Source organism: Sylvia atricapilla, chromosome 3 (assembly GCF_009819655.1).
Source record: "Sylvia atricapilla isolate bSylAtr1 chromosome 3, bSylAtr1.pri, whole genome shotgun sequence".
Classification (NCBI taxonomy): Eukaryota; Metazoa; Chordata; class Aves; order Passeriformes; family Sylviidae; genus Sylvia; species Sylvia atricapilla.
The window spans coordinates 56,422,798-56,448,876 of record NC_089142.1 but is presented as its reverse complement, the minus strand read 5'-3'; the positions used below and the strand labels follow the sequence as shown (position 1 = coordinate 56,448,876).

Sequence of the window (26,079 nt, the reverse complement as noted above, 5' to 3'; positions counted from 1 at the left end):
GTAGCCAGATTTCAAGCATGGTATTTTCTGAGAATTCAGCTTTCAAATAACATGTAAAGCATTCATGTTTATCTGTCGGTTGAAAATGATGTCTACTTGAAAATTGTTACAATTGATGCAGAAAATATCCTACCAATTTGGCAGCAAGTGATGTAATTTTTACTGTAACTGAAGTGTTTACTTATTAAAAAAATGCTATGGGTGATCTATTTAAGACTTTTAAGATAAAACATAATCTTTGTGCTTAACTAATAGTCCCTGTCCAGTGAGAATTTTATATTCTGAATGTTTATATTTGTTTGTTACATGATTTGAGATTCTTGTAAGCCATGATTTCTGTTGTTGCCTTTATTTTTTCTTTATTTTTTCTTTATTTTTTCTTTATTTTTTCTTTATTTTTTCTTTATTTTTTCTTTATTTTTTCTTTATTTTTTTCCTTTATTTTTCCTTTATTTTTCCTTTATTTTTCCTTTATTTTTCCTTTATTTTTTTCTTTATTTTTTTCTTTATTTTTTTCTTTATTTTTTTCTTTATTTTTTTCTTTATTTTTTCTTTATTTTTTTCTTTATTTTTTTCTTTATTTTTTTCTTTATTTTTTTCTTTATTTTTTCTTTATTTTTTTTCTTTATTTCTGTTTATTTGTATGCAGCTATTAATAAACTGCATACAGACTACTTCTTGCAGTGGTCTGCAGGTGGCATATAAATAAAATGAGTATCAGCAAATAAGAGGAGAAATGAAGGAGATGAAGACCAAGTCATTAGATAAATGAGAATGTCTCTATCTGTACTGTGATTGATTGCCTTTTTGGTTTGCTGTTGTAGACTCGTCTGTGGTATTCTGTTTCCTTGCCTGAAATCTTCAGCAGCCTTGACCGCAACCATTTATGTAACCTGCAAACCAATATGATCTTGTGGTTTAAAGGTGTAGCCGTCGTGCTTTAGAAGGAAGTGCTGCATTAACATAAATGAGTAGGGCCAAATGGCTCCAACAAGTTCTTCCAGATGTGTTCTATCTAAAATACTTAAAAGAGTAACTTGGTTTTCACTTGACTCTTGAGTATCCAAATTGGTCTAATACTGGAAGAGTAGTGGCATTTTTCTGGTTTTCAGATTTGTATGTAAAGCATGTTTTAAAATTGCAGCTTAATTCTGAATTTGGGTTATTTTTTTGCTTTGTCACATGTGTAACATCCTTAAGATCACAATGTCCAGCAGCTGTCGCATATGCTGTAAAGTAGGAAGTTTTTTTCCTTGAAGGAAGAAGGGATCCTAACATAATAACGAGGGAACTGTGTAAAGAAAATGGCTAATTTACTTCTTTTATATAAACTCCTCATCTACAGAGTAATAATTTATCTTTTTTTACAGCTTGATAAGAAACTAATAGCAATGTAATACTATTAGTGTGCAAGTAGTTTCACAAAATTGAGAATGAGTTTAATTGTGTTTTCATTTAAGTTATGGTAAAAGTTAATACCTTTAAATAATTAAGTTACTCAGTTACAGTAATTATTTCTTAATAAACTTGAAATCAGCTAGCTTAGGAGTATTGCTTGGCTTCTTGAGTGTAATTCAGTAAAACAGATAACTCTGTTTTTGGTTTTCAGGGAAGGCCTTGCAGCCCACACATAGCTGGTGCTTCTGCTAGCATTCCCTGAGGTGGACATAATTTTTGCTTTACAATGTTAACAATGTTAAGGCAAAAGAAAAACTCTTAAGAAGTATTAACCCGATCATCTAATGAGCAGCTGCAAAGTATTTCTTTACCTTGTATTGCATGAAATGCTTCTGGCATCTTGCAGAGCTGCATCTAGTAAAGCTCTTGCATAGTGTAGGTGTCATGTGAATGCTTGGAGATAGAGGTGAGATTTTCACAGTAGATCTAACTGTAGATTATTTTGATTAATTATGTAATATATTCACATAAGGTACTGAAATGTGGGAATTGGTCATGAAGGACTGGTGTCGTTGGGTTGGAGAGAAGTAATGGGACTTGTTAAACTTTATATTTAACACCTGTTAGTAACAACCTTAAGTTCAAACTTACTTTTTGTCTATTACTAGGAAAAACAAGGGATTCCCAATCAGCCAGAATGGAATCTGAAATTGTGCCAAAAATTACCAAAATGACAGTGTCTGGAAAGAAACAATCTATGGGATTTGAAGTTCCATGGTAAGCCAAGCCCTCATACATCAAGGTACATCAGCAGCTCTTTTTTCAGACTGATGCACCTGTAGCAAGTTCTTCTTATTTTTTTCTATTTTTCACAGCAATTTTAGTGTAACTCTTCAGAACTAACCATCTCAGCTTCTTGTTTGACTCAGAATTACTTTCAGAAGATGGTACCTCACGTTTTGAGTTTAACAAATCCTTTCACTATGAATAGTGTATAGAGATATCAGGTTGTCAGATTATTTAAACATCCGCTTCATAGAATACTGAACTTTCTTGGTGTTCGTTTATTTTAAATTTAGTTCTCTAAGTGGAATTATGAAATCAATAAAGCTTAACTGTAATTGCTTGTTCTTCAAAGGAAGTAATATATTTAAGAATAGTTGATGGGGAAAACAATCACTTATGGCTAAACCTTGTCTTCCTCTGCAACTTTTATTAACTTTAACAGGTGTCCAGGGTACAACTGTTGTAGAGTTTGGTTCTACTTGTGCTGTAGCTAGAGTGGTTCTAATTTTATCCTGACTTGGAACTGTTGAGGGGGGTGTCTCATGAGAGCAACAAGACAGACATCTGAATCAGACTCTACCTACAGCAATAGCCAGCAGTGAATAGTTAAGGAAATATATAAGGACAGGGCATGTATGTTGGGAATATAGTCCATGAAGTATCATTGTGTAGTGTTCTATGGATCCCCACCATTTTAATTTATTTTTTGGTTTTGTCTATTTCTATTAAGAATGTATTTTTCTTACTTAGATACCCTTATTCTGTTTTTGAGCCTACTGTTAAAATAGCCATCTAATGTGTGGCAAGAAATTCCATAATTCATCCTGAGGTCAAAAATTCTCAAGTGTAAGTGCCAACATCCCAGCCTCATCCTGCAGTGTTTGTAGTTCTGATCTGGAGAGCATTTTTGGGAGTAAGAGGGCAGCATAGTCTTTATCTTACTGTATCTTGTGCATGTTCGATAACTGAGTGGGAGAGCAAGCAGCAGCTTCTACATAAGCACATTTAATACAGGGTGTGAAGCTGATGTCGTTATTCCTTTATGCTGCTAATTGTCATTGCTAAAAGACATCATCTTCATTCAATCTCCTTAGATGGAATAAGCTCCAAATGAAAAATTTCTGGGACTTACAAAATGCTTCGTCTGTGCTCTTTGAGATTTGCAATATGTAAAAGAAGCATAATTTTTTCTTTTTGCTTGCTGTCTACTAATCAGTGACTCTGGGTTCTACAACTGGACTCAGGAAGTTCCAGGCACCTTCACCTCTTATTAAACCTCTTAGAAGTGGAGTTTTCCATAGGGACTTTTGTGTAGTAATTTAATTTGGATAGAAACTGAGAAAAAGAAAGGAATATTAAGTGAGTGAGGATGTGCCAGCTAATTTTAAGTAGTTGTGATTGATTTATTTTTATAATGGTAATAATGGCTATTTAAAACGCTTGTTTCTTAAAAAGAACAAATACAGAATTTTGTATCTGATGCTTACTTAGTATTGTGTGCCTGCTCCACAGGGAAGCAGGACATAAGAAGAATGTTTCCTCATCTGTAGACCAATTAATTCTTGCATAGGCTAGTGATGACTTAGTCTCTGATGAAAAGTGGCTGTCTTCAACATGGTTCTCAGCCATTCTGCTTCTTTTCAGGGGCACTTACATAGTTTGTACCATGCTTGCTTGCCGTTCAGTGGCAGAAAGAAGACTAAACCTTCAGGACCTCTGGGTAAATCCTTTAGATAAATCCTTAACGTTGTTCTTTTGAGACCCCATCTGGAGTGCTGCATTCAGTTCAGGGGTTTTCAGCACAGTAAAGACATGGACTTGTGGAGTGGGCCTGGAGGAGGCCACCAAGATTAATATGAGAGAGATGAAGCACTCTCCTGTGAAGGCAGCCTGAGAAAGCTGAGGTTGCTCAACCAAAGAGAATGCTTTGGGGTGACCTTATTGCAGCTTTCCAGTACCTGAAGGGGATATGTAAGACAGATGGGGACAGACATTTTAGGAGGGCTTGTTCTGACAGGACAAAGGGTGTACTGGTTTTAAACTGCAAGGAGTCTAGATTGTATATAAGTAAGAAGTTTTTTACAGTGAGGGTGTTAAAACATAAAAGACCAGGAACAGGTTCCCCAAAGAGGTGGTGGATGCCCCACCCAGGGAAACTTTCAAAATCAGACTGGACCAGGCTCTGAGCAACCTGATCTAGTTGAAGATGTCCTTGCTTATTACAGGGAGGCTGGACTAGATAACGTTTAAAGACCCTTTCTAACCTAAAGTATTCTGTCATTCTATGAATGTGAAGATGGTTTTTACTTCATCTCACTTAGTACTACTGCTGAAATACTAATTGAAAACAAACTTCTTTTACTGTAGAAATTTGATATGCATTAGGTATTTAGTTGTAAGCGGGAGGAATAGGTAAGAAGTGGAATGATTTGCAGAAGAGTATGAGATTTGGAGCACAGCCAATCAATGAATAATGGAAGAAGATACAATTTAAATGGTAAAGTTACCTGCATGTCTTAAAGACCCCTTCTTCAAGGAGTCTGATGCAGGCCTCCTTTCTTCTTTTGTCTAACAGACTGCTGTGGGGGCACTACCAAGGCTGTGACCTTGATTTTATAGATGCAGAGAATCATCTGTTACTAAACTTGAAAAAACAAAACAAAACATGAACCTCCACCTCAATTCAATGAGTATTATGGTTGATTTTTTTCTTTTGCAGTTACCTTCTGGATTAATGGCAGAATAAGGATAACCTGTTAAGGAAGAGAAGGAATCTGTGTTTATTAACACTTAAGAAAGACTTGTTCCTTTGACCCTTTTCATAACTTGTTCTTGTTTTATTGTTAATTTACTGCAGGCTTTTTATAATAATGCAGCTTTTTAAGTACATAGTTTATGTCACTGACCAAAAGAACCAGTATAAATTACTCAAAGCATTCTAAATGGATTCTAAAACATCTGCAACTGTGCCCCCTACTTTTCCCCCAAAATATTTGTGTTAATATAAATATTTTACCCCAAAATATGTGCTGGTGCAGATATCATTAGAAGAAAATTTTGTAGTACATATGAACTAGTTTTTGTTGTTAACATCCCTCTTAAAGGTAATTTTTGGACAATATTTTTTACAAGCAGCAGTCTTGCATTAGCAAAAATACCCCCCATTCTTTGACTAACTATTCACTCTATGATTCAGTCTTATTATGAGGTATAACCTTATATTAATCAGTCAGTCTTATTTGAAATGGATAAATTTTTGGAAGTCATGAATTGCTTTGAGCATTGATTGCCTTTATTGCTGGGTGTTATTTTTACAGAAAATGAAATTTGCTGGTAAACTGATATTCTAGCAAAACTGTTTACCGGCTTTTTCTTTCTGTTAGGTAATAAAGGAAGCTAGAAGAAATTGTGACCAAAAAAGGGTTGATTATTTTAACTAGTCTGACCAATATTTTGTAATTAATAATTTTGAAAGGGGAAATAAATGTAGACATTTCTGTAATGACTGTAAGTACTCCGAAAGAGTCGGTTGTGTAAAAATAATTCACTCGGCATCCAAACTAGAACACTGAAAATGATGTTTAAAAGCTAAATTCTGAAGAGTTAATATGGAGCAGATGAGATTTCAGGTTCCTCTTTGAATGCATGGTGGTGTGAACCTTTCAATACCTGTGGTGATTGAATGCCTTCTAATGTGTCTTATAACAACACATGTACTTACTAATATTCCTCAGAAAAAAGTAATGTAACTATAGCATTTTATTCTGTTTACTGTTATGGTCCTTGTTGACAAGACAGCATAGGAAGTTTCTGGCCTGGCAGTTTTAATTTTGACTAAGTGTTGGTCCTTGCCAGGTTTTGGTTTGTCTGCGGATTTCCAAAATAGCTGAGATAGGCTGTTTTGACATTTGTGCCTGAGTTGCTGATGGGCAGGCTTTCTTGAGTACATCATCTCAGTGTGCATGCAAGATTCATAATAGTTCTGTCCTTTCAAAGAAGTTGAGTTGCATAATCAATCAGTGGCTCCACATTACAAGATAGCAGTGGTTAGCAAACTGAGACTGCTTTTGATAGTTCCATCGAGTTCTCGAACAACAATGCAAGCAATTGTTTAGGAAACGGTCTTCCTCCATTATAAATTTTTCTTCTTATGGTAGGTTGCCATGGCTCAGACCAAACTGGAACTTTGCTATCACAGATGCTTTCTAGTGCAGTTGACTTGGTTATATTCCCAAGTGCCTGCACTAGTGACACACTAGTATTGCCTTCTGACAGTAATTTTCAATTCAGTAATTTTGAAAAATCTTGTAGGAAGAGGCTAGCTGAAGAGCATTTCCAATGTCATTCATTTCATTTATTGACTGTCGGAAATGGAGCTCCTTAGCATTTTTCTGAGCCATTATCAAGCTTTCAATAAACTCATCTGGTCACCATGAAGCATAACGAACTGTCAGGGTCTTGCTATTACATTTCTCTTCATGGACTTCCATGAGACTGGAATTTAATCTGCCTGCTTTCCTGTTTAGGTACCTAGCAATAAACTTGTTCTCCCTTTTGCTGATGCTGGTCAGCAAAAAGCTGATTTGTGTTACTAGGGATACTCTTAAGTAGATCATAATCTCTATCAATTCTGATGCTTCTTCTCTGAAATGGCAAGTGTAGCTTTATTTAGCTTTATTGTGGCACAAGTTATTTCCTGGTTTCCAAAACACAGTAATGTCTGAAACTTTTAAACTCTAGCAGTGTACTGACTGTTCAAATACTGTACCCTTGGAAAAGTAGCAAGGCCTAGTGATGGCTGGAGCCTTGTTTCACTCATATCTAGCACTTTTTCTTTGCACCACTCAAAGTAAGAGCTATTTGGCAGCCTTAAGCAGTGGTGGTTGCAATAAAAGCTACACAGAAATGATAGAGTACTTAGTATCTCTGGCAATAACCATGGTTCTTTCAGATGCTGTAATTAGTTTAAATTCTAACACACAAAATCCATCCCGTTTTGGGGAATCTTTACTGACTTTGGGTTTGGCCTGCAGGAAGATCTTAGCATCTGGCATTAGAAAAAGAATCATTAGCTAGTTTAACAAAATAAAGTTTAGAGGCTTACAAATAACCTCTCTTTGCAATTACATTCCTGTCTCCTAATAGGCTGATGTGACAATGCTCGAATGTGTTTTGGAAAGCTATAAAAAAATGTGAGAGCTATGTTTTTGGGTCACATTACTTTCAGCTTCATCTAAATTACTGCCTTTTAATTTATTTTTTTTTTGTCATGTTTGGAAATTTGGTTTCGAAAGATATGCAGACACTGAAAAGGAGAGAAAACTATTGCCAGCTGTAAAGGCTGCTTTGATACAACTTCTTATACAAATAGTTTTCTCCAGAACCTCAAATATTAGACTTTCAGGGAAGAAAATTTGATACCAATGTAAAAATCATATTTGCATTTCAGTGTGACCTTTGCATATTGGCACTAGTCCTGGTACTTCAATGTGAACATGCTAGATACTATGCTGAGACTGAACTGAAGTTTGCCTGAAAAAAGGGAAAAATATGGAAGAGTCTTCATTTTGGTGAAAGCTGTCTAATGCAAATTAATAGTTAATATATGAGGCTCTCTTAAATGATTGGGACAAAAATTATTTGGTATACTTGACATCATTCAGGTAATTTTTAATATATTATTAAAATGTGTAGAAAACTTTGTTACCAGAGTTCTCTCTATATTTACCCTCTATCAACTTGATTGTTTCCAGTCTGTTTTCATGAAGTGAAATTTCCTTGCAGAGACACTGGAGAAAATAATTTTTTTGCCATTCCAAAGTATATATTCAACTAAAACTTAGTGTACTATTTAAAGAATTTCAAGGACAGAGCCTTCTGTTCAGCATTATAGAAAAGCACTTACCTTTTCCAGTAAAAGAAAGCATAAATAGTTGCAGTGACTTTTTTTCCCTGTGGAATAATTCATATGCAGTCAACTTTCTCCATTGCTAGATGTAAAGCAATGATGACCAACTATTGTTTTGGTTTAGAGAATCAAGTGTTATAAAGGTTATTCAGCTTGTCAAGCTGCTATGCCGTCTGTAATGCTGGAGCAATAGTTGGTGACACAGGACTGTTGGCTTTCTAGTGTGAATTCTTGAATGTCAGGATTGAGTGACCTAAGGCAGTAGTTGGATAAAAACTTGTCCTTCTCCTACAAGTGGTTTGGGCTATTTTGATAGAGTAACTTCGTTTTAGAAAAGACTTTAACACAAAAATATTAATAGACCTTATACACCCATATTTTATTTAATATCAAATGGGCTTTTTACAGAATTTTCCGTCCATTATGCAGAGGCATAGGTAGCATCTGTACCCCTGCAACCATCATGGCTGGCATAAACCAAGTTGTTTGCTTAGCTGATTTGGGAAGCATGCCTGGGTATCCAGGCTTGAGGCAAGAACCTGACCTTGGGTTTTGGAACTGTAGCCAAAAAAATGAGTGTTGGAATTTCTGCTTTGGTCTCACAATCAAGAGAAAGACTTGGCTTTGCGCCGTATGAAAAGGTGTCAAAATCAATCAGTCTGCTGCAGTATTGATAACACAGGTGGGTTCTAAAACTGTGGGGAGGAAGGGGGAGCCATAAAATGTCCCATGCTACTTAGTGCTGTAATGAGAAGCAAAGTTTGCATTTGATCTGAACATTTATGTTTAATTTTTTAGATCATAATTCTTCAACAGCTTTGTGTAGTAGACTAAAATGTTTAGACTGTATTGTTCCATGAGATCTGTGTAATGGAAAGGGACTAAGGCAATGCAAATACTCCTACGCAGACAGAAAATGAGATGTAATGCCAAATAAATGCTGAGATGTCACAATGTGGGATTCTAAAGTACCAAAACAAATAGTTTTGTTTGTAGAAGTTGAAAAGATTAAAACTGGGTAATTAATTGTGGCATGTAAACAGAAAGTAGAGAGTGAAGATTTCACTGTGGATGTGGAAACACTTGACTCTGAGAGCCTGCATGAACCTGTTGCAGAGAAAGCAGTCTGCAGCAGGATGGTACTGAACTTGAATGGATTTCCAGGGAAAGAAGCTTCTTCTCCTTGGATAAAATTCTAAATGCAGTGTTTCATAGGGATTTTAATTTTACTGTATAATCAGTGGTTTGTATATTGACATTTACTATATTGATAGTCAGTAGAATGTTGGCAGACCTGTAATAACTGCTTCTGTTACTGTCTTGTTTCTTACATGAATGCCTCACTATGCAGCTCTATCAGGCAGTAAGAAAGCTTTTGCTGTCTTTAAAATGTTAATTAATGTTTATTTTTAGTGATCATCTTTGCTATGACAAGTAAAGAATAATATTGTGCATTTTCAGAAAGCTTATGTAAGTCAGAAAAATATGTTCATTTACAAAATGGAAATAAAAAGAGAGGGTAAGAAAATAATATATTTAGGGTTATTTACCCTTAGGATTAGTATGGTGATTTGTGGGAGAACAGGGTGTTAGAAAAAGGGAGTTTGAGAATCCACATCTCTTTAGTCCTGGGTGCCTTGTTTGATTTGTGGAACAAATTTTTTTGATGTTGATAGATTTTAATTCATCTATTATAGTTCTATATAAGCATTGCACTTTAAATTGCAGCTTACATGTGCTTAATATCAACCCTTTTATATTATATTGCTGTTGTCACAATAAAACATTACTATGTTCAGCTGTAGTAATGGTCCTGTACGTGGAAACTGTTTCAAGATCTGTGCTTCAGAGTTGACTTAAGCTCTTAGTTCAGAGGAACCTGCTCTGTGGTTGTTCAGCATAATTGTCCTTTCCTGTTAAAGGAAGAGTCTATGGAAAGCTTGTTTATCTGTTTCATCTGTTTTACAAGGCTTCTTCTTATCTTGCTATTGTAAACAGTGCTTTTCAGACAAGATGTTCAGAGCTGGTATCTGTGCAGTTTTTATCCAGCTGCTTATCAGTTCCACCTTGATGGGCTTATCACATACTCCTTGGGGCTTACATGACAGTGAAGGGAAAACTCAATTTCTGTCCCGTAGTTCTATGTCTTCTTTGCCATTTGCATTCTTTGTGTTTTCTTTTCTCCCCTAGTGCGCTTGCTGAGGAAAATGGCCACCCTAATACACCTCAGAAAGGACTGTTACCTGAAGATGCCAGCGTAGCTTCTGGGGTACTTGAGGCTGTCTCAAAATCTACTCTTTTGCCGCAAGTAGTGCAGGTTTCAGAAGAGCAGAATATGGTGCCTACTCCAGCAAAAAAGTCAAGCAAGGCAAGACCACAAATAGATGTGAAAGCAGAGTTGGAGAAGCGACAAGGAGGAAAGCAACTGCTGAATTTGGTGGTAATAGGTAATACTGTTATATAGCATTTCTGACAAACATAAAGTTTAAAAACTGCATTGATTGAATCTGGAAGTGATAAAGAAGCAAAACTGTCCTCACCCCAGGGAAGGGAAATCTTACTGTTTTCAGTTGCATCTACATTTTTTGGAGGGAGTGCATTCAGATGTCTTTGACTTGGACATTGAGGTTGACTTAGTGTTCCTTTGAGCATACTTGCTTGGTTTGGAGAACGTGCTTGGTTTGGTTTCATTGTTGCAGCGTGTTCTTTTTAGCGTGAATTTGGAGGTGCTCTGTGGCTGTCATGCTACCTGGCTGTTAGAATAAACTGTCTTCCTATGTCTTTGTCTCACAGGATTATGAAGTTCTGTGGATTACAGAAGCATTATGAGTGCATGTCATGTTCATATGTTTAGGATATTTGTTGTGCTATAACTAAATTTTATAAATTAATAAAATTGCTATAATATTTGCTTGCTTCCACAGGACATGTTGATGCAGGCAAAAGTACTTTAATGGGTCATTTGCTCTACCTTTTGGGAAATGTGAACAAAAGAACTATGCACAAATATGAACAGGAATCTAAAAAGGCTGGTAAAGCTTCATTTGCTTATGCATGGGTCTTGGATGAAACTGGTGAAGAAAGAGAAAGGTAGATATACATTTTGATGTGAGTTACCTTTTTTTCTGTGAAAGGACAGCATTTGTTAGAAAATATTAGTCTGATAAACTGAGCATTGAAATGTCAGTTCATTACACGTTCATCACACATTATATTAATTTTAGAATAAAATCTTTGAATTAATTCACAAATATATTTGGATGCTTTACAAAAGGCCTTCATTAATTTGAAATATGAAATCTAAAATTTCATTTTTATATTGAAGAAGTGAGTTTTCTGAATTGGTGTTTTTGATTCTATTTTCTCTTTGCTCTGACTTTATTTTTTGAAAAAATACTTCCTGGAGTCATCTCTAAATGTTTGGGATTTTTAGAGGCTTATTTTGTCGTTGGGATTTTTTGGTGATTGGACCTAGCATACTAAAAGTATCTGCTACTGCAAGATGTCCCTTGAAAGTTCCTATCTGTCTTGATTGTGGGTAAAGGGATATGCAGATGATTAACCCACATAGACACATGTATAGTAGGTGTTTGCGTTTGGTGAGATGGATCCTATCCTGTGTGTCATGCAGAACATGTGGAGGTTACTGAGATGTGGAACTTGAGTCCATGTGTGTTGCGGTCCTTCCTTGGTAATCAGGAGTTCTGCCTGTGGATCTTTGTGTAACTGTATCTCTATAGTCCTATACCACCTGTTTTTTTTTAACTCAGCTATGTTTCTCTTACTCTGATACCTTTTTCTGAAGAATTAAATACCAAAAGTATAATTAGTAGGGATTTAAATATGCAGTTCAGTTTTCATGTTCTCGCTGTGCATGTTGGGACACAGTCTATGGGTGCATGGTAGTACTGGGAATTCTGGGTTTTTTTATTCACCACTGGGTTTACAAAAAGGCAGCTCTAGAGGTCTGCTCTTCCAACATACAGGTATCCCTATGGTAAAGGCTAAAGCAGTGAAAGATATGAAGTGTATAATTTCATGGTTGTGTTTTTAATAGCTTACATTATATCTCTGTGAAGTTTTAAAGCAGTTTTGATGGTGCATTGCATGTATGCTTTGTTTAAGGGGAGTGACAATGGATGTGGGTATGACCAAATTCGAGACACCAACTAAAGTAATTACACTGATGGATGCTCCAGGCCACAAAGACTTCATTCCAAATATGATCACAGGAGCTGCACAGGTAAAGATAGTCTAAAATGCTTTTTCCAATATCAGTATTATTTGTAGCTTCTTCTTAAATTGTTGTTTTTTTTGTTTTTTTTTTTTGTTTTTTTTGTTTTTTTTTTTTTTTTTTTGTTTTTTTTGTTTTTTTTGTTTTTTTTTTTTCTTTAAAGTTTAAGGTGAAGTGGAATGGAATCACTGATGGTGTTAACCTATCTTTGCATTTTCTAAACTTAAAAAAATGGGTTTGTTAAACATTAAAGGTAGTTGCTTTTTTTGATGCTAATGTTTGTGAGGAGAGTTTTATTATGCAAGTCATTTAATAGTTGCGGTTTGATAAAATCATATTTGAGCTTTGAAAGCTATTCAGATGTGGTATATATTTGCTCAGTGAGTAGTTCAGGGAAAGTCATGTTGTAGGTTAAAATCTTAAGTGATTTTGAGCTTAAAGAAAAAGGATTTATAGGTCAAGGAACACACATTTTTCTGCTTTACAGTGTATTTTTTAGGAGATGAGAAAATGGATAACACAGTTTATACGGGATGCATCTGTCTTGTCAATAGGATATTTGCAGAGACTGCATGCCACTTGTAGGAACAGTAGGTGAAGTCGAAAGGATTGGACACTACCCATTGAATTTAGTGTGGCACTTACTAGTCTTCTACAGATTAGTTATTTGTGGAAATAATACCTCAGAGGTGGGGGAAAAATAACATGGTTACATGATATAAAAGGAGTGATTTTTTTCACTTGAAGGTACTCTTCTTTAAATTATAAAATTGATTCTCCAAAGTAGAGATTTAATAATTTTTTTTCCAAAGCTAAGCTGTGTATATGTTTCTGCTTTGTGTGTGTCCTAACTGTCTGAAATACGGGTTATATCTTAAGATCTTTGTTGAGTACTTGAATGAGTACTGCTAGTATGATCTTACAGATAGAGAACTGCGCTGTAGGGAGACTGGTTTGTCCAAAGTTCTGCTTTAGCTCTGAAGAAGAGCTTGGGTGAGAATTCAGACCTTGTGACCCAGTGGTTAGGCTGCAGAATAGTCAGAAGTTTGGAAATTATGGTGTAGTGCTTATACAGCCATCTATATGTGGCAGAATACGTGTTGTCGCAGTCTTATGAGTTTTAAAATTAGAAGTGAATCTTTAGTTTCAGAGCAGTGGAAAATGTTGACTCAGATGTGCTATTTCTTTACAATTGTTGTTTAAATAGTTTTTTCTTTTGGGAGAAAAGTAGCACAGGCAGAAATATTAAGGGAAGAGTTGCAGATCCCCCAGCAGTAGTATCAGTTCAACAGACCAGAGGGCTGACCGAATAAAGCTTGGTATCTGTCTTCCAGCTCTCAGGGTGATGAGGGGCTGGTCTGTTCTGGAGCCTGTTAAGGAATCACTGAAACTTGGCAACTTTCTGTTGCTTGTTAGAGTAGGCTCAGTGCTGAAGCAGTGGCTGGAAATGGCTTTTTTGCCTTTTTATTTTGGAGAATGCTGTTAGGAGGTGAATCCCCAACTGCTGTTAGCAAAATGCAAATCAGCCTTATCAAGGCCAGCATCTGGCCTTTGATACACATTCAGTAGGTCCTTAGGTACTGTTTTAACAATTTATAATTTAGAAAATGCAGGATGTCTTTCTTTTGAAGAAGTTCACTGCAATGCACTTCTGAGTCTGGGAGCTCTGAGGAAATTCATGAGTCGTCCTTTTTCTGTCCTCATACTCCTGCCGTCTCTGAGCTGTGGGGGTTTCATGTCTAGGATGAGGTGAGGGAAGTTCAGAGTCAGGACTTTTCCTAGAATTCTGAAGCGTAAGCATTTAAGGAAAGGGAGAAAATACCACGTTTTCTTTCTCTTTTCTATTATGTCCATCTCCTCAGTCCTCTTACACCTGCCTGTTGACACGAGTACCTTTGTTCACGTCTGTTGCTGTCACTTAGTACATGATAATGATCTAACTGGCAATTGCCAAAGCAGGAAAAGTACAAGAAATATTAGCAGCATTTAAGGCTAACAGCAAGATCTGTGTTTTTCCCAGTGCTTACATGCTGACTTTTGTGCAAAGCTGTAGACTGCACAAAACCTCTTAATTCTTTGGCAGAGGGTTTGTCTAGGTGGTAAAATAGGCTAGTTTGTCTCTGCTGCCTTATGGTTTTGGCATGCTCCAGTGTGTTGAGTGGACTGTGAAGCATTCATGTGCAGCATACAATCAACTGTACAGTACAACTGGTTGTCTCAGTTGTATAGTGTGGTGTTTTGTTTGTAATTTTTACAGCTTCTCACTAAGAAGGTGTACAGACTGAGGCAGGAAGAACTGGACATTGCACTCATATGTTGTTTTCTAAATCTTCTGAGCATAGGCTGCTTATGTTTAGGTCTCTGTCTGCAGCGTCTACAATGGGTAGATTGAAGGGGACAGGTTCCCCAAACCAGCAGGTGTCCTATGTTTAACCAGGAGGTACTGGTTTATGACATAAGATGGCATAATGCCATAGTATCTCACCGAAGTGGGTATGATACAGATGGGACCAAGCAGTTTCAATTACGTTTGGAGGATGTCAGGATACCTCCTGTGTAAAGTATGTTTTGTGTGAAATGTTATGATTGAGGTATTTACCCAGATTATTTCCATCTCTTAACCACTTTAATTTTTTTTTCCCTTGTAATGTAGGCTGATGTGGCAATTTTGGTTGTGGATGCTAGCAGAGGAGAGTTTGAGGCAGGGTTTGAGACGGGTGGACAAACTCGAGAACATGGATTATTAGTGCGCTCTCTTGGAGTGACACAGTTGGCTGTTGCAGTCAATAAAATGGACCAGGTACACGTTTAGTTTCTTCATTTAAGTGAATGGCTTCTGTCTAGATTTGTGGTTTTTAAGTTTAAGGATCAGTATTGTAAAACTAATAGTAAAGCATTGTTTCTTTGCTTTACAGTTCTGTGCCTTATGTTTAGACTTTACTATGCCATTCTTTTTATTTATGGGTGTATTTTCAAAGTTCACAGAGGGTTAATTTTGGTGCTAAAATGAGCAGAGATCCCTTTTGTACTTGTGGAAATCTCACATAACAGTTATCTCCGTGGCATCTGTAAGATCATCTTGGTGGTCATTCAGATGAAGACCTCAATTGTTTTATTTAAATGCGTAGACTGTGTTAAAGATGACTATTTATGTTTTAAGTTACTACTGTGTTGAATATATCTTACTGAATCTGAATTTTGTGTTAACTTAAAAAGTTACTGTTGGAATGAAAAGGGCTTGAAATTTTAGTGTGTGTTGTTTGTGATCAGTAATTGCTAATGTGTATGCTCTTATATGTATGAATGCTCTTATATGTATGCTCTCTCAAGTATGAATCCACCTGGGAATCTCATTTTTATAAATACACATCTATTTCTACTACAGAATTGATGACATGCAGCTGTATGTTCAAGTCGTGGTCAAAAATCTATCATTTTATTATCATATCATAATCTGTGTTTTATTTTAGGTCAATTGGCAGCAGGAAAGATTTCAGGAAATTACAAGTAAGCTTGGCCAATTTCTTAAGCAAGCTGGCTTTAAGGTAATATATTTGTGAGGCCTTTGTTGCTTTGTTTAAGCATTTGGGTGGTATGAGCATTCCCTACAGTCAGGTTATTTTGTGTCACTTCCCTGCACGTAATGTACCAGATTCCTTTCTTCTTCCTGGTAGGGTGACATTGAGCCCTAAGGGTAGTCACTTCTTTAATACTCTGTGTCATCATCTTTGTTTAAGTCTGTTGAATCTTTGGGGTACTCAGATCACTTATAGTTTCTTGGGATTGTTGTCTACAAAGCAGATGAGACCAAGAATGGTCTGTCTTAATGTTCAGGATTACGTGAATGACAGTGGAGAATTTTATACTGGAGCAGGTGTCAGTGTGGATTATGAGGTCATGAGAACACTCGTGTTTTCTCAGTTCCAACTACTATTCATTTGGACTGTGGTCTTCCTGCAAACCCTATGCATAAAGTAGCAATTCAAACCAAAGTTTTGCCTGTCAGACATGGAGGTGTTTGTTACCTGAACTCAGTTTCTAGTTATCAGCATTGATACAATCATATTTAGGTATCTCCAACTCTTTGTTGGAGCAGAATGATCAGGCAAGAGGTAACCACAAAGGAAATGGATTCACGAGTAACCTGCCTTCTCCAGGGGAGATATGAATGTGACGATTATTCTTTTAAAGTTTAGGTGCATAACACTGAAAAAGTGCACCTTTTGCTTTTGCTAGGAGATCCTGTTGCTAATGTATGCTTCATATCTGTTTGTTTTCTTTATTAGGAATCAGATGTGGCTTATATCCCAACAAGTGGCCTTGGTGGTGAAAATCTAGTCACAAGGGGTCAGTCAAGTGACCTCACACAATGGTACAAAGGAAACTGTTTGTTAGAGCAAATTGGTATGTGCAGTTTTCCTCATTTAAAATAATACATCTTAGTCCTTGTGTATTAAAACTTTGTTGTGGGGGAAATGTGGGACAAAGTCTTTGGAATGCAACATAATTAATTTCTCTAACTGAGAAGTTGCTGAGATAGTTATTACATACAGACATTCTAAAAGATCTTATCAATTTACTTGCAGATTCTTTCAAGCCACCACAGAGATCAGTGGATAAACCATTTAGACTGTGTGTTGCTGATGTTTTTAAAGGTTTGTTGTTTTTATATTTTTACCATAATTTCACCGATATTTAACACAAGTGCTAAAAAATGCTGTCAAAATAAGACTTAAAGTTGGAACTTCATGTGTAGTCCTGGGCCAGAATAGTACATTTTCAGGTACTAATCCTTGCCAAATTTTAAATAGTTCTGCTGAAGGTGAAGCACACTGGAAAAGAAATTGAGGAAGTCAATCTGCATGACCAGTTATTTGTCTGTGTAATGAATTCATGGTTCTGTGGAACAGAATGTGGGACTTTCCCAAACTGGTTCTGCTGGACTAAATCAATATTTCTCAAACTTTTTGTGAGGGTGTGTTTGGGCTCTTTTGCTTTCCAGTCCTAGATTTTAAACAAGTTTGTCTTGTTCCTTTTCTGTTAATTGTTGTAGTTCTGAATAATGATGCATTTCCTAATTTTTGTATAAAAATCTGGGAAGAAAATGGTGGTGGTGGTGAGACTGTTGCAACCAGCCAAGGATTTAAGGCAGGGATCTATTCCCTAGCATTAATAAAGATGGGAACAGCAAACACTATAATCAGTTTTTATTTTGATTGTCTGGCAAAAATAGACTACCTTGAGCCTGCAAGATTTTCATGGTAAACTTGATCTTTATTTTTCCATTTAATCATTTACAATTGCAGATAACTTAGAAGAAATAAGGCTTCTATACTCATCGCATTTGAAACAGTCTGTAGGTCCCTTGAGAAATGTTGCAATATAAATGGAAGCATGATTTGAACTGTTGTAAATATTTTTAATAAAACATGATTATTAAAATTCATATTTTAAGAAATTTTGCTTTCTATTTAGGGTGTTTATAGGGGAGGTAAAAAAAATCAGATCAAAATACTGATTGTGAATAGTATAAACCTGGAAATACCAGGTTTGTGCAATTTTCATATGGACCTTTGAGAAAACACTAGATACTGTGCATGCCCTTGGTAAGCTGATTTCACTTAAGCCATAATCCTAAATGTTGAAAACTTATATGGGAATTTACCATAGTGTGATACCACTGGTTTTGTCATCTCTGTGTTTATTTTTTCTTCTTTAATTTCATGAGCTGTGGGAAAGTGTGTTAGGATTATTGATTGAGATCTTTCAAAATAATATCACAGTTTTTCAGCTGCAATGATCATTTTTGGGTTGAGCAAAGTTTCACAGAATGAGCAGTTTTGACTACATCTATTTCGCTAAAGTATGCAAAAAAATAATGACTTTGGAAGGGACTCAATTTACATATAGAGGGTTTATCACTAAATGCAGCCTTTTAGGTGTTTTTTTAGGCTAATTTTTCCTTATGTTATGACCTCAAAACTTAATTAACTTTGATGCCACCAGAGGAAGTAGCTGCAGATAGAAGTACATGAATCAACAGTTGTTCTCAGCTCTGTTCCAGTACCTCTGCGTGCTCAGGAGGAGCTGTCCATAGAAGTGTGTAAAAAGTGAGAGTGCTGAGTGTACTCCTACATAGTTTGGAAAACCCCTTTCTCTGTTAAGGCTGCTCACATATATGATTCATCTGCCTCAGCCAGCTTTTAGCTGTTGTCCTCCACAGTCCTTGTAATATTCATTCTCTCCAGGCAAAGTATCTCCTGATCTGAGAGGTCTCAGTAAATCCCTTTGCTACCGCATCAGTCCCACTTACCATATTACAATTCTGTCTAGGGTATGACTGATGTGACTCTAAAATACCTTGTCCACCAACAAATCCTGAGGACAAAGAACATGTCCTGGCAGAACCCAAATACCGTGATGCAGAGAAATTGGGCCATTTTTTATGCCCTGATTCTGTCTCCCACTGTTCATTTTGGACTTGCACTGATTTCAGGGGGAACTGAAGGAACTTGACACTTTTTGGGAAGCAGTCAGCTTGGGAGTTGGTGGAGCTTCAAAGACCATGTTGGTTTACCAAGCCAGACCTGGTAATGATGTGAAAAAAAGAGAAATGATTCTCTTGTGCTTGGGAGTGGTTGAGAACCTGAAATCAATTCATGTTCCTGGTTGCCACAAGTGCTTGCAAAGCCAACTTCAGGTTATTTTGTGTACCATATTGAGGTGGTGTCTGTAACCTGACTTAGGTATTCTTTTTCTAACCAGTATCATCTTTGATAGTTTTCTGTTTGACATTTGATGTCATCTGTTCATTGTCTGTGTTTCATCTCATTTGCTGGAATGAACAGAGGAAAATTAGCATGCAGGCATACTGGTAATATTTTTCCACATAGAAAGATGGAATCATTCATTACATCAGTATCTGTGATGAATGCAAAGAGTAAGTCAGTAGTAAGTGACCTCAAATCTTGAGATCAACTTGTTCTTTTAAATTTAGCTTTAAATCCAGCTTTTAATTTAATGTGAGACAAAAAATACTAAGATGCTTGCTTATATTGCTGAATTCTGATGTTCAGTGAAAGATAATTTGTTGTTTGTGTGGATACTGAAAATGTCATTGTAAAATCAGTTCAGAGAGTTCTTTTTGAACACACCTGCAAACACATACTAAGAAGATGAGGCATTTCTTAAGGTGTATGTGCATAAATGTGCATGTGTAGCATATCTGTGGAAAGTAACTGGCGTATCATTCAAATGATGAACAGACTGCTAAGACATTAAAGATAAAAATTTTTGCTCATCTTCTATTCAGAAATACTTAAACCATCTCCAGGTATAATAGTTTTTCATATTAAATAGAACTAAATCATTTGACTTTTCCAGGAGTAAAAGTAATATACATACAGAGTATGTAGGATTCTGACTCAGTTAAACAGTAAAAGGCATAGGAATTGCACCTGTATGCATAAGAATTATTATGAGAAGTCTTTCATTTTCCTTTTATCTGTAATTATAGTGATCAAGTGCTGAATTAAAGAATATTGCTAGAAATTAAGGGACTTACTCTAATACTGAAAAATCTAAAAAATATTTTTATGTACCTACATTTGTTTAAAGAACATTTCTTCCTTCATTCTGAAAAACATAAGTTCTGGAGGTTTTGAATTTAATGTTTCATTTTCATTATGATGCACAGCTGGCTAACTTGCAAGTAGTGAACACTGCTGAGAAGGAAAAAAAATCTTAATTATGTTAAAAACTTGTCTATGCATTGGTGAAGAACTAGCCTCTGATGGGAAACTGACTGTATATGAAGTTTTTTAAATTGTTGTGTTTATTACAGACCAAGGTTCAGGATTTTGTGTGACTGGTAAAATAGAAGCAGGCTTTATTCAGGTTGGAGAACGACTTCTGGCAATGCCTCCCAATGAAACTTGCACTGCAAAAGGTACAGTCTTCAGAAGCGTGTTTACTTTCAGGTCAATACTGGGCTAGAAACAGTTACTGAAATGGTAACAGACTGTCAAACTGATACTAACTGTCAAACATAAATTGTGAAAGCATAAAACGAATTTCTTTAGATGTGACTGTGTATGTATAAATATGTCTGTGAAGAGTATGTGAAATCTTGCATGCTTTTTTCCCCTGTATCAGATAATCCAAATGTTATAGCCTTGTGGCTTTTGACATTGCTTTATGAAGAGCCTGTAATAGCATTTGAGTTCCAGCAATGTCTATAAAGATATTCAGTACAGGAATCTTTACTATTCAGCTTTACTGTGGAGTGTTTCTGCTGTTAAGAAGTGTGAGGATGTTGAACAACCTTTAGAAATTAATCTTACGGATCTAATGAATTAATCTTATGGATCAATGGTTGTGAAAAGGCTTGAGAAGTAAATCATCCCTCCTGTTAGATGTTTTAAGATTTGTCACTGATCCTTTCGTAATATGAAACTATCAGGATATTGTTGTCTTGAGCATCTAGAAAAGGGAAGAAAATTAGATTTAAATTTCAATGTATTTGATTTCTGAAAAGAAATAGCTAGACATTAAGTGCTTAGCTGTTTCCTGATTGAGCTTGCTGTCTTTGTATTGCAAGAGTTGGTTTTATTTCATATGCAAATATAAAGATAAAATTATGATTTTCCTACATTGGCCAATAAATAAAAAATTGAATTCTTGAGATATGAATAGGTTTTTGTATCTAAGTGTTTAGCCTGAATTCAGCAATGTGTTGGTTTGGTTGTCTGTTTTTGTTCCAAACCCAGCTTGTTCGGTGCTAATTTGGGAAGCTCTTCAGTGTATCAAGTTACACAGTTTTATGCACATTATTCACATGCAGGGGAATGTTACAATAATGTGGATGAATTTGGGTAGTCACTGTAGTCACTCCTCTGTGTGGGGAGTGGAGGAAGTACCATGGAAAAAGATGTATTTTGTCTGAGTATCTCCAGCAGCATGATTCTGTGGTTTTTCTTTTGTACTGCCTCTTCTGTGACTGAAATGCAAATGAATGTTGAGCATATAACTTCATTAATCATGTGCTATTTATATTTAATGTAAAGAAGTAATAATTTGATTTAGCATACAGTATTTACTTAAGGTGGTGTGCACATTAGGATTCAAGTTGTTTACTTCAAGAGGCTGAATTTCGTTCGTTCTGTGATAATGACAGATATATCAAATAATTATCAGTGCTGCTTAAAAAATGATACTTAACATGATTGTAGTTGAATCACGCTTTCTGGCATGTTTTTGGCAAGTGGTTTTGGGAACAGATCTGCAAGTCAAGATTTGCAAATTTGCAATTTGCAGCAAAATAGAACTAGATCCTAAAAATATATGCAGTTATTCTAAAAAACCAATTTTTTTCTTTCTCTCTTGGTGTCCATCAGAAACCCCAGGATGTTCAATCAGAGCTAGTCTTGTCCTCACCATCAGGTTGTCTTTTAAAGAAATAAAAATACATAAAAATCAGAATTAAATTGCTTGTAAAGGTGCTTTCTAATAGATGCGATGTCGCGAATGAAAGGCTTCAGTTGCGCTTTTTTATGAAAGAGTCAGCAAACCCACTTAAGGTAAATGAAAGTTGACACAGTACCATTAAAGTATATGAAAGATGCGGTCTAGGGTGTGCGTGTGCCTCAAAGGATGGGTGGGGCAGATATGGAGATATTAGTACTACAGCATTTTCAGGATTGCGTCATCTGTGCCGGTGACAAGGGCCAGGTCCCCTCCTCTGGCTTGAATAAGGCCATGTTATGGTGCAGGGTGTGGTGAGAGAGAATAGTAAATCCTTACCAAGGGGAAAGAAAAGCTTCCTCAGTCTTCTCAGTTTAAAAGCTTTTACTCTCAACCCATTCATACTGAAAATTGATGAGTAATGGTTGATGAAGCACAAATGGCCCAAACAGAGCTGTTTGTTTGTAGCTCAGAACCTAGGTACTTCACTGTGAGGTTCTGTTCTTACTCATTTCCAGGAATCACACTGCACGATGAACCAGTTGATTGGGCTGCAGCAGGAGATCACGTTAGTCTCACTTTGACCGGCATGGATATCATCAAAATCAAGTGAGCAAAACCGGGTTTCAGTCTAAGTAACGGTTTGTTTTTAATGAAAAGCTATATAACTATTACACTGGGCTATATTGCAGCGGTTTACTTGAAGAATGATGTGGCTACCAGGATATTTAAAACCAAAGTGATGCATATCACCTGGCTTGCATGTACAAACGTTGGAAACATCTGCTGCATGTGCAACGGCAGCCTCAGAAGAATACTGTCAGTTTTCATCCTTTGCCCTATGGCTGACACCAGTAACCTTCCAAACCCTTTTCTTTTAGACTACTCCTTGGCCATTTCAGTTGCCAAATAATTTCAGCCCATGTTGCTAAATAAAACAAAAATTTTAAAGAACTTCTCAAATTATCAATCATTCTAACAGGACACATGCAGACAACTGCCATTTTGTACTAATAAGTAAATCTGTACAAGTGGAACTGATGGAAACTGTTTATTCAACACCTTTTAGCTGCTTGTAAGATTTATTTTACTAAATGTTTTGCTAAGGGGTGGTCTGATAGTGAGGTGCAGCAAATCTCTGTGTCTTTTCCAGTCTGTAAGATTCATGCTAAGCATTAGCCTTAAGCTTAAGTGTCAGTTGTTGTTCGGGCCAGATAATTGTATCCACAATTTGTTCACCTTTTTTACATTCCAGTTGGACTTCAGACAGCAGACTTTCAAGCTACTCTTTGAAAATCTCGTTGCATTGATGGTTTTTGAAATCAATGCTCTGATTTAAGGGAAAAGTACAGGTATTCTATGTTCCCATGTCGTAGTGGAGTGGGATTCTCAGTGGTGAAAGGGTGAGGGAGATCTTGTTACAGTTGTTGAATGAAGTCTTGAGTCAATTTGTTGCCTTGATGTCATTCATCTTTTGGAGATCTGTTAGAGTTGTCAAGAAAAGCGATCAATTTTCAAGTCCTCTTGATATTGTTGGAATTTGATGTATATGTTTAATCATGGTGTTTTTTCTCTTTTATCATATTTTTTGTGTGGGATTAATTTTCCTTTCACTTCAGATGGCTAAAACTACCCCTTGTGAAAAAGCTGTGTCCAGTCTACTTACCAGCTTGTAACAAGCAGCAGCTTTCTTGTGACTCCATGCAGGATTTTTTTGAAATGAGTGTTGCTGAAAGCTCAGGTTTTGAGTCCTGGTCATGGTGTTCCCTTATTATCCAGAAAATATTTGAGTTACAGGCAGCAGTTCTGCAGTTCTGGGTGCCCTGCAGTATTTTATGCTGTCGAACGGAAACCCTGAATCTCTGAATGAAAGTCTAATTCTTAAAAATATCTACACACAGGAAACAATGACATTTTCAGAAACTGATTAGCAATGGAGGTAATTGTTCACTGAACTAGACAGAGCCCTTCATGCATACACACAAAATAAGGTAGACATTGTCTAGGAACGTATTTTGTTACAGGCTTTAATATGATGTTCCTGGATATCCATGCACCTACATCCCTTGGTTATACAGAAGTGACATTGCTTTTCATTTGCTTCTCTTAATCACTGTACTGGAAAAGGACAATTGTTTAACACTTCTATGTGAAGAGATATCTGTTTGGTTGGTTTTTTAATTTTGGTGGGTTTTTTTTCTCTCTTGTAGTGTGGGCTGTGTGTTTTGTGATCCCAAGGAGCCCATTAAAGTTTGCACTCGGTTCAGAGCTCGGGTTCTCATCTTCAATATTGAGGTCCCAATCACTAAAGGATTTCCTGTAAGTCTCTGTGAAAACTGTGCTCATGGCAGGTTGCTCAGGGCTTTTGCTCTCTGTGTTTGACCTCCTGAATACAAGACACATTCAGAATCCAGAAGTGGTTCTGTCTCTCCAGATGAAACAGATTCTTCTGTAATTTGAAGTGGATAGAAGGGGCTATTGTGGCTGTTCATACATATTCTTACTGGCCTTTAATACATAGCTGAGCCATTTCAGAGAATGTGAGTTCCACCACAGCTAGGCTTTAGAGGCTCACATCTTGTGGAAATATAATGATGCACTTAAGTGTAAGATACTTTTAAAAATAAATAAAATATCAGTTTATGCTACAGAACTGCACTGAGGTGGCAAAAGCAAAACACTAAGGAATGAAACATGTATTTATGATGACATTATAATGACATAAAATGTCATTACATAAAATGTATCATACCAGTCGTGATCACAAAGTTTAGGAGCTAGGAGCAGTTACTGGACGTGAGACAGACACTCCTGCTAGAGGAGTTTTATAAGGATTTGTTTAAAAAAATCAGTCTTAAAACAACCTGCTGTTTTAAACTGTTAACACCTAGGATGACTGATGTTTAATAACTGCAAAAAATATTTTCAGGTGCTTTTACACTATCAAACAGTAAGTGAACCTGCTACTATTACAAGACTGTTGAGTGTCCTGCACAAAAGCACTGGTGAAGTGACGAAGAAAAAACCTAAGTAAGTGTTATGAATAGTTAATAATTACTCAAGAAATGGGTTGATGTTTAATACACAGTATATCAAACAGGTTCTACAAGGAATCAAATGTATGTTATAAGAATATGCTTTTATTGTTTTAGTTGGTTTCATGTTTGGATTTCAATGTGCTTTACAAACTGAAAAACCTCTTGCCCTCTTGATAAATGCAGAGCACCTGAGAAATACAATGACTTGGGCCTAAGGTCACTTGCAGAATTGGGAATGAATCCTAGATCAGCAGCCTTTCACTTAAAGGATTTTTTTTTCTCTCTGTGTTGTTTTTTTTTTTTTTTTTTTTTTTTTTTTTTTTTTTTTTTTTTTTTTTTTTTATACAGCATTTCTTCTCTTACTGTTAAAGCATGGGATCCTTATATAATTCTGGAGTTGGCTAACTGTCTAAAATACACTTGACTAGACAGTGTGTTAGTGCAAAAGAAATTTTGGGAGTCATCCCATACATCCCTCTAGTTATTTAAAGCTGTATTTGGCTAGAAATGCTATTTGATACATACAACATTTTCAAAATAGTCCTTTTCCAGAAATTTCATGGCTGAAACTGTTGCCAACTTCTACAAAGTAATGAATTGGCTCTTTACTTGTGGGGTTGAAACAAGATCTGATCTCCTCTTGACATGGAAAAAAAAAAAAAAAAGGTGTTAATGAGGCAATTAGCTTCAAAACAATTTGTTAAATGCTGTGGTGAGTGCCAAGAAGTTTTTGAAGAAAACTTAGATGCCCTGTTAAAAAGTATACTTCAGGCAAATGAGTTTTGAGTCTCATGGCTTGGGTTATACTTGAAATCAAACTTGGTAATTATGCTCTGGGCTTTCTAAAATTATTTTTTCCATTTATTCAGTATTTTTTCCTTCATGTATCTGTGCATACATTTCTAATAGAATTTTCTCCTTTTTTACGTGCAGGTTCTTGGCTAAAGGTCAGAATGCTCTAGTAGAACTACAAACTCAAAGACCTGTTGCTCTAGAGTTGTACAAAGATTTTAAGGAGCTGGGGAGGTTTATGTTACGCTACAGTGGTTCCACTATTGCTGCAGGAGTTGTTACAGAGGTATGGCATATTTGTTAACAGACTTTCTGTACTGCAGAGGAATGATGTTATGGTTAAGACCTGTTTTACACCCCCTAGACTGAAAAGTGAATTTTTTCTGCTAATAAAGAGACAATGCTTCAGCAAGATGGGAGGAAAACTTGTCATGATTCTGTTTGATTTATTAGGAGTAAAA

At 36.2% G+C, this 26,079-nt stretch overlaps 1 protein-coding gene across 2 annotated transcripts in view; it reads left to right on the top strand.

Annotated features, from left to right (window-relative positions):
• Positions 1-26,079, top strand: part of HBS1L (HBS1 like translational GTPase) — a 60,363-nt gene that overhangs the window by 32,829 nt on the left and 1,455 nt on the right. For both annotated transcript variants that reach the window (XM_066315432.1, XM_066315433.1), the window contains 13 exons: positions 2,067-2,175; positions 10,283-10,539; positions 11,017-11,182; positions 12,218-12,335; positions 14,980-15,126; positions 15,797-15,871; positions 16,613-16,730; positions 16,913-16,981; positions 20,170-20,274; positions 22,307-22,397; positions 23,999-24,107; positions 24,718-24,818; positions 25,760-25,904. In XM_066315432.1, the coding sequence (XP_066171529.1) occupies positions 2,067-2,175; positions 10,283-10,539; positions 11,017-11,182; positions 12,218-12,335; positions 14,980-15,126; positions 15,797-15,871; positions 16,613-16,730; positions 16,913-16,981; positions 20,170-20,274; positions 22,307-22,397; positions 23,999-24,107; positions 24,718-24,818; positions 25,760-25,904 (1,610 nt within the window). The remainder of the gene's footprint in view (positions 1-2,066; positions 2,176-10,282; positions 10,540-11,016; positions 11,183-12,217; positions 12,336-14,979; positions 15,127-15,796; positions 15,872-16,612; positions 16,731-16,912; positions 16,982-20,169; positions 20,275-22,306; positions 22,398-23,998; positions 24,108-24,717; positions 24,819-25,759; positions 25,905-26,079) is intronic.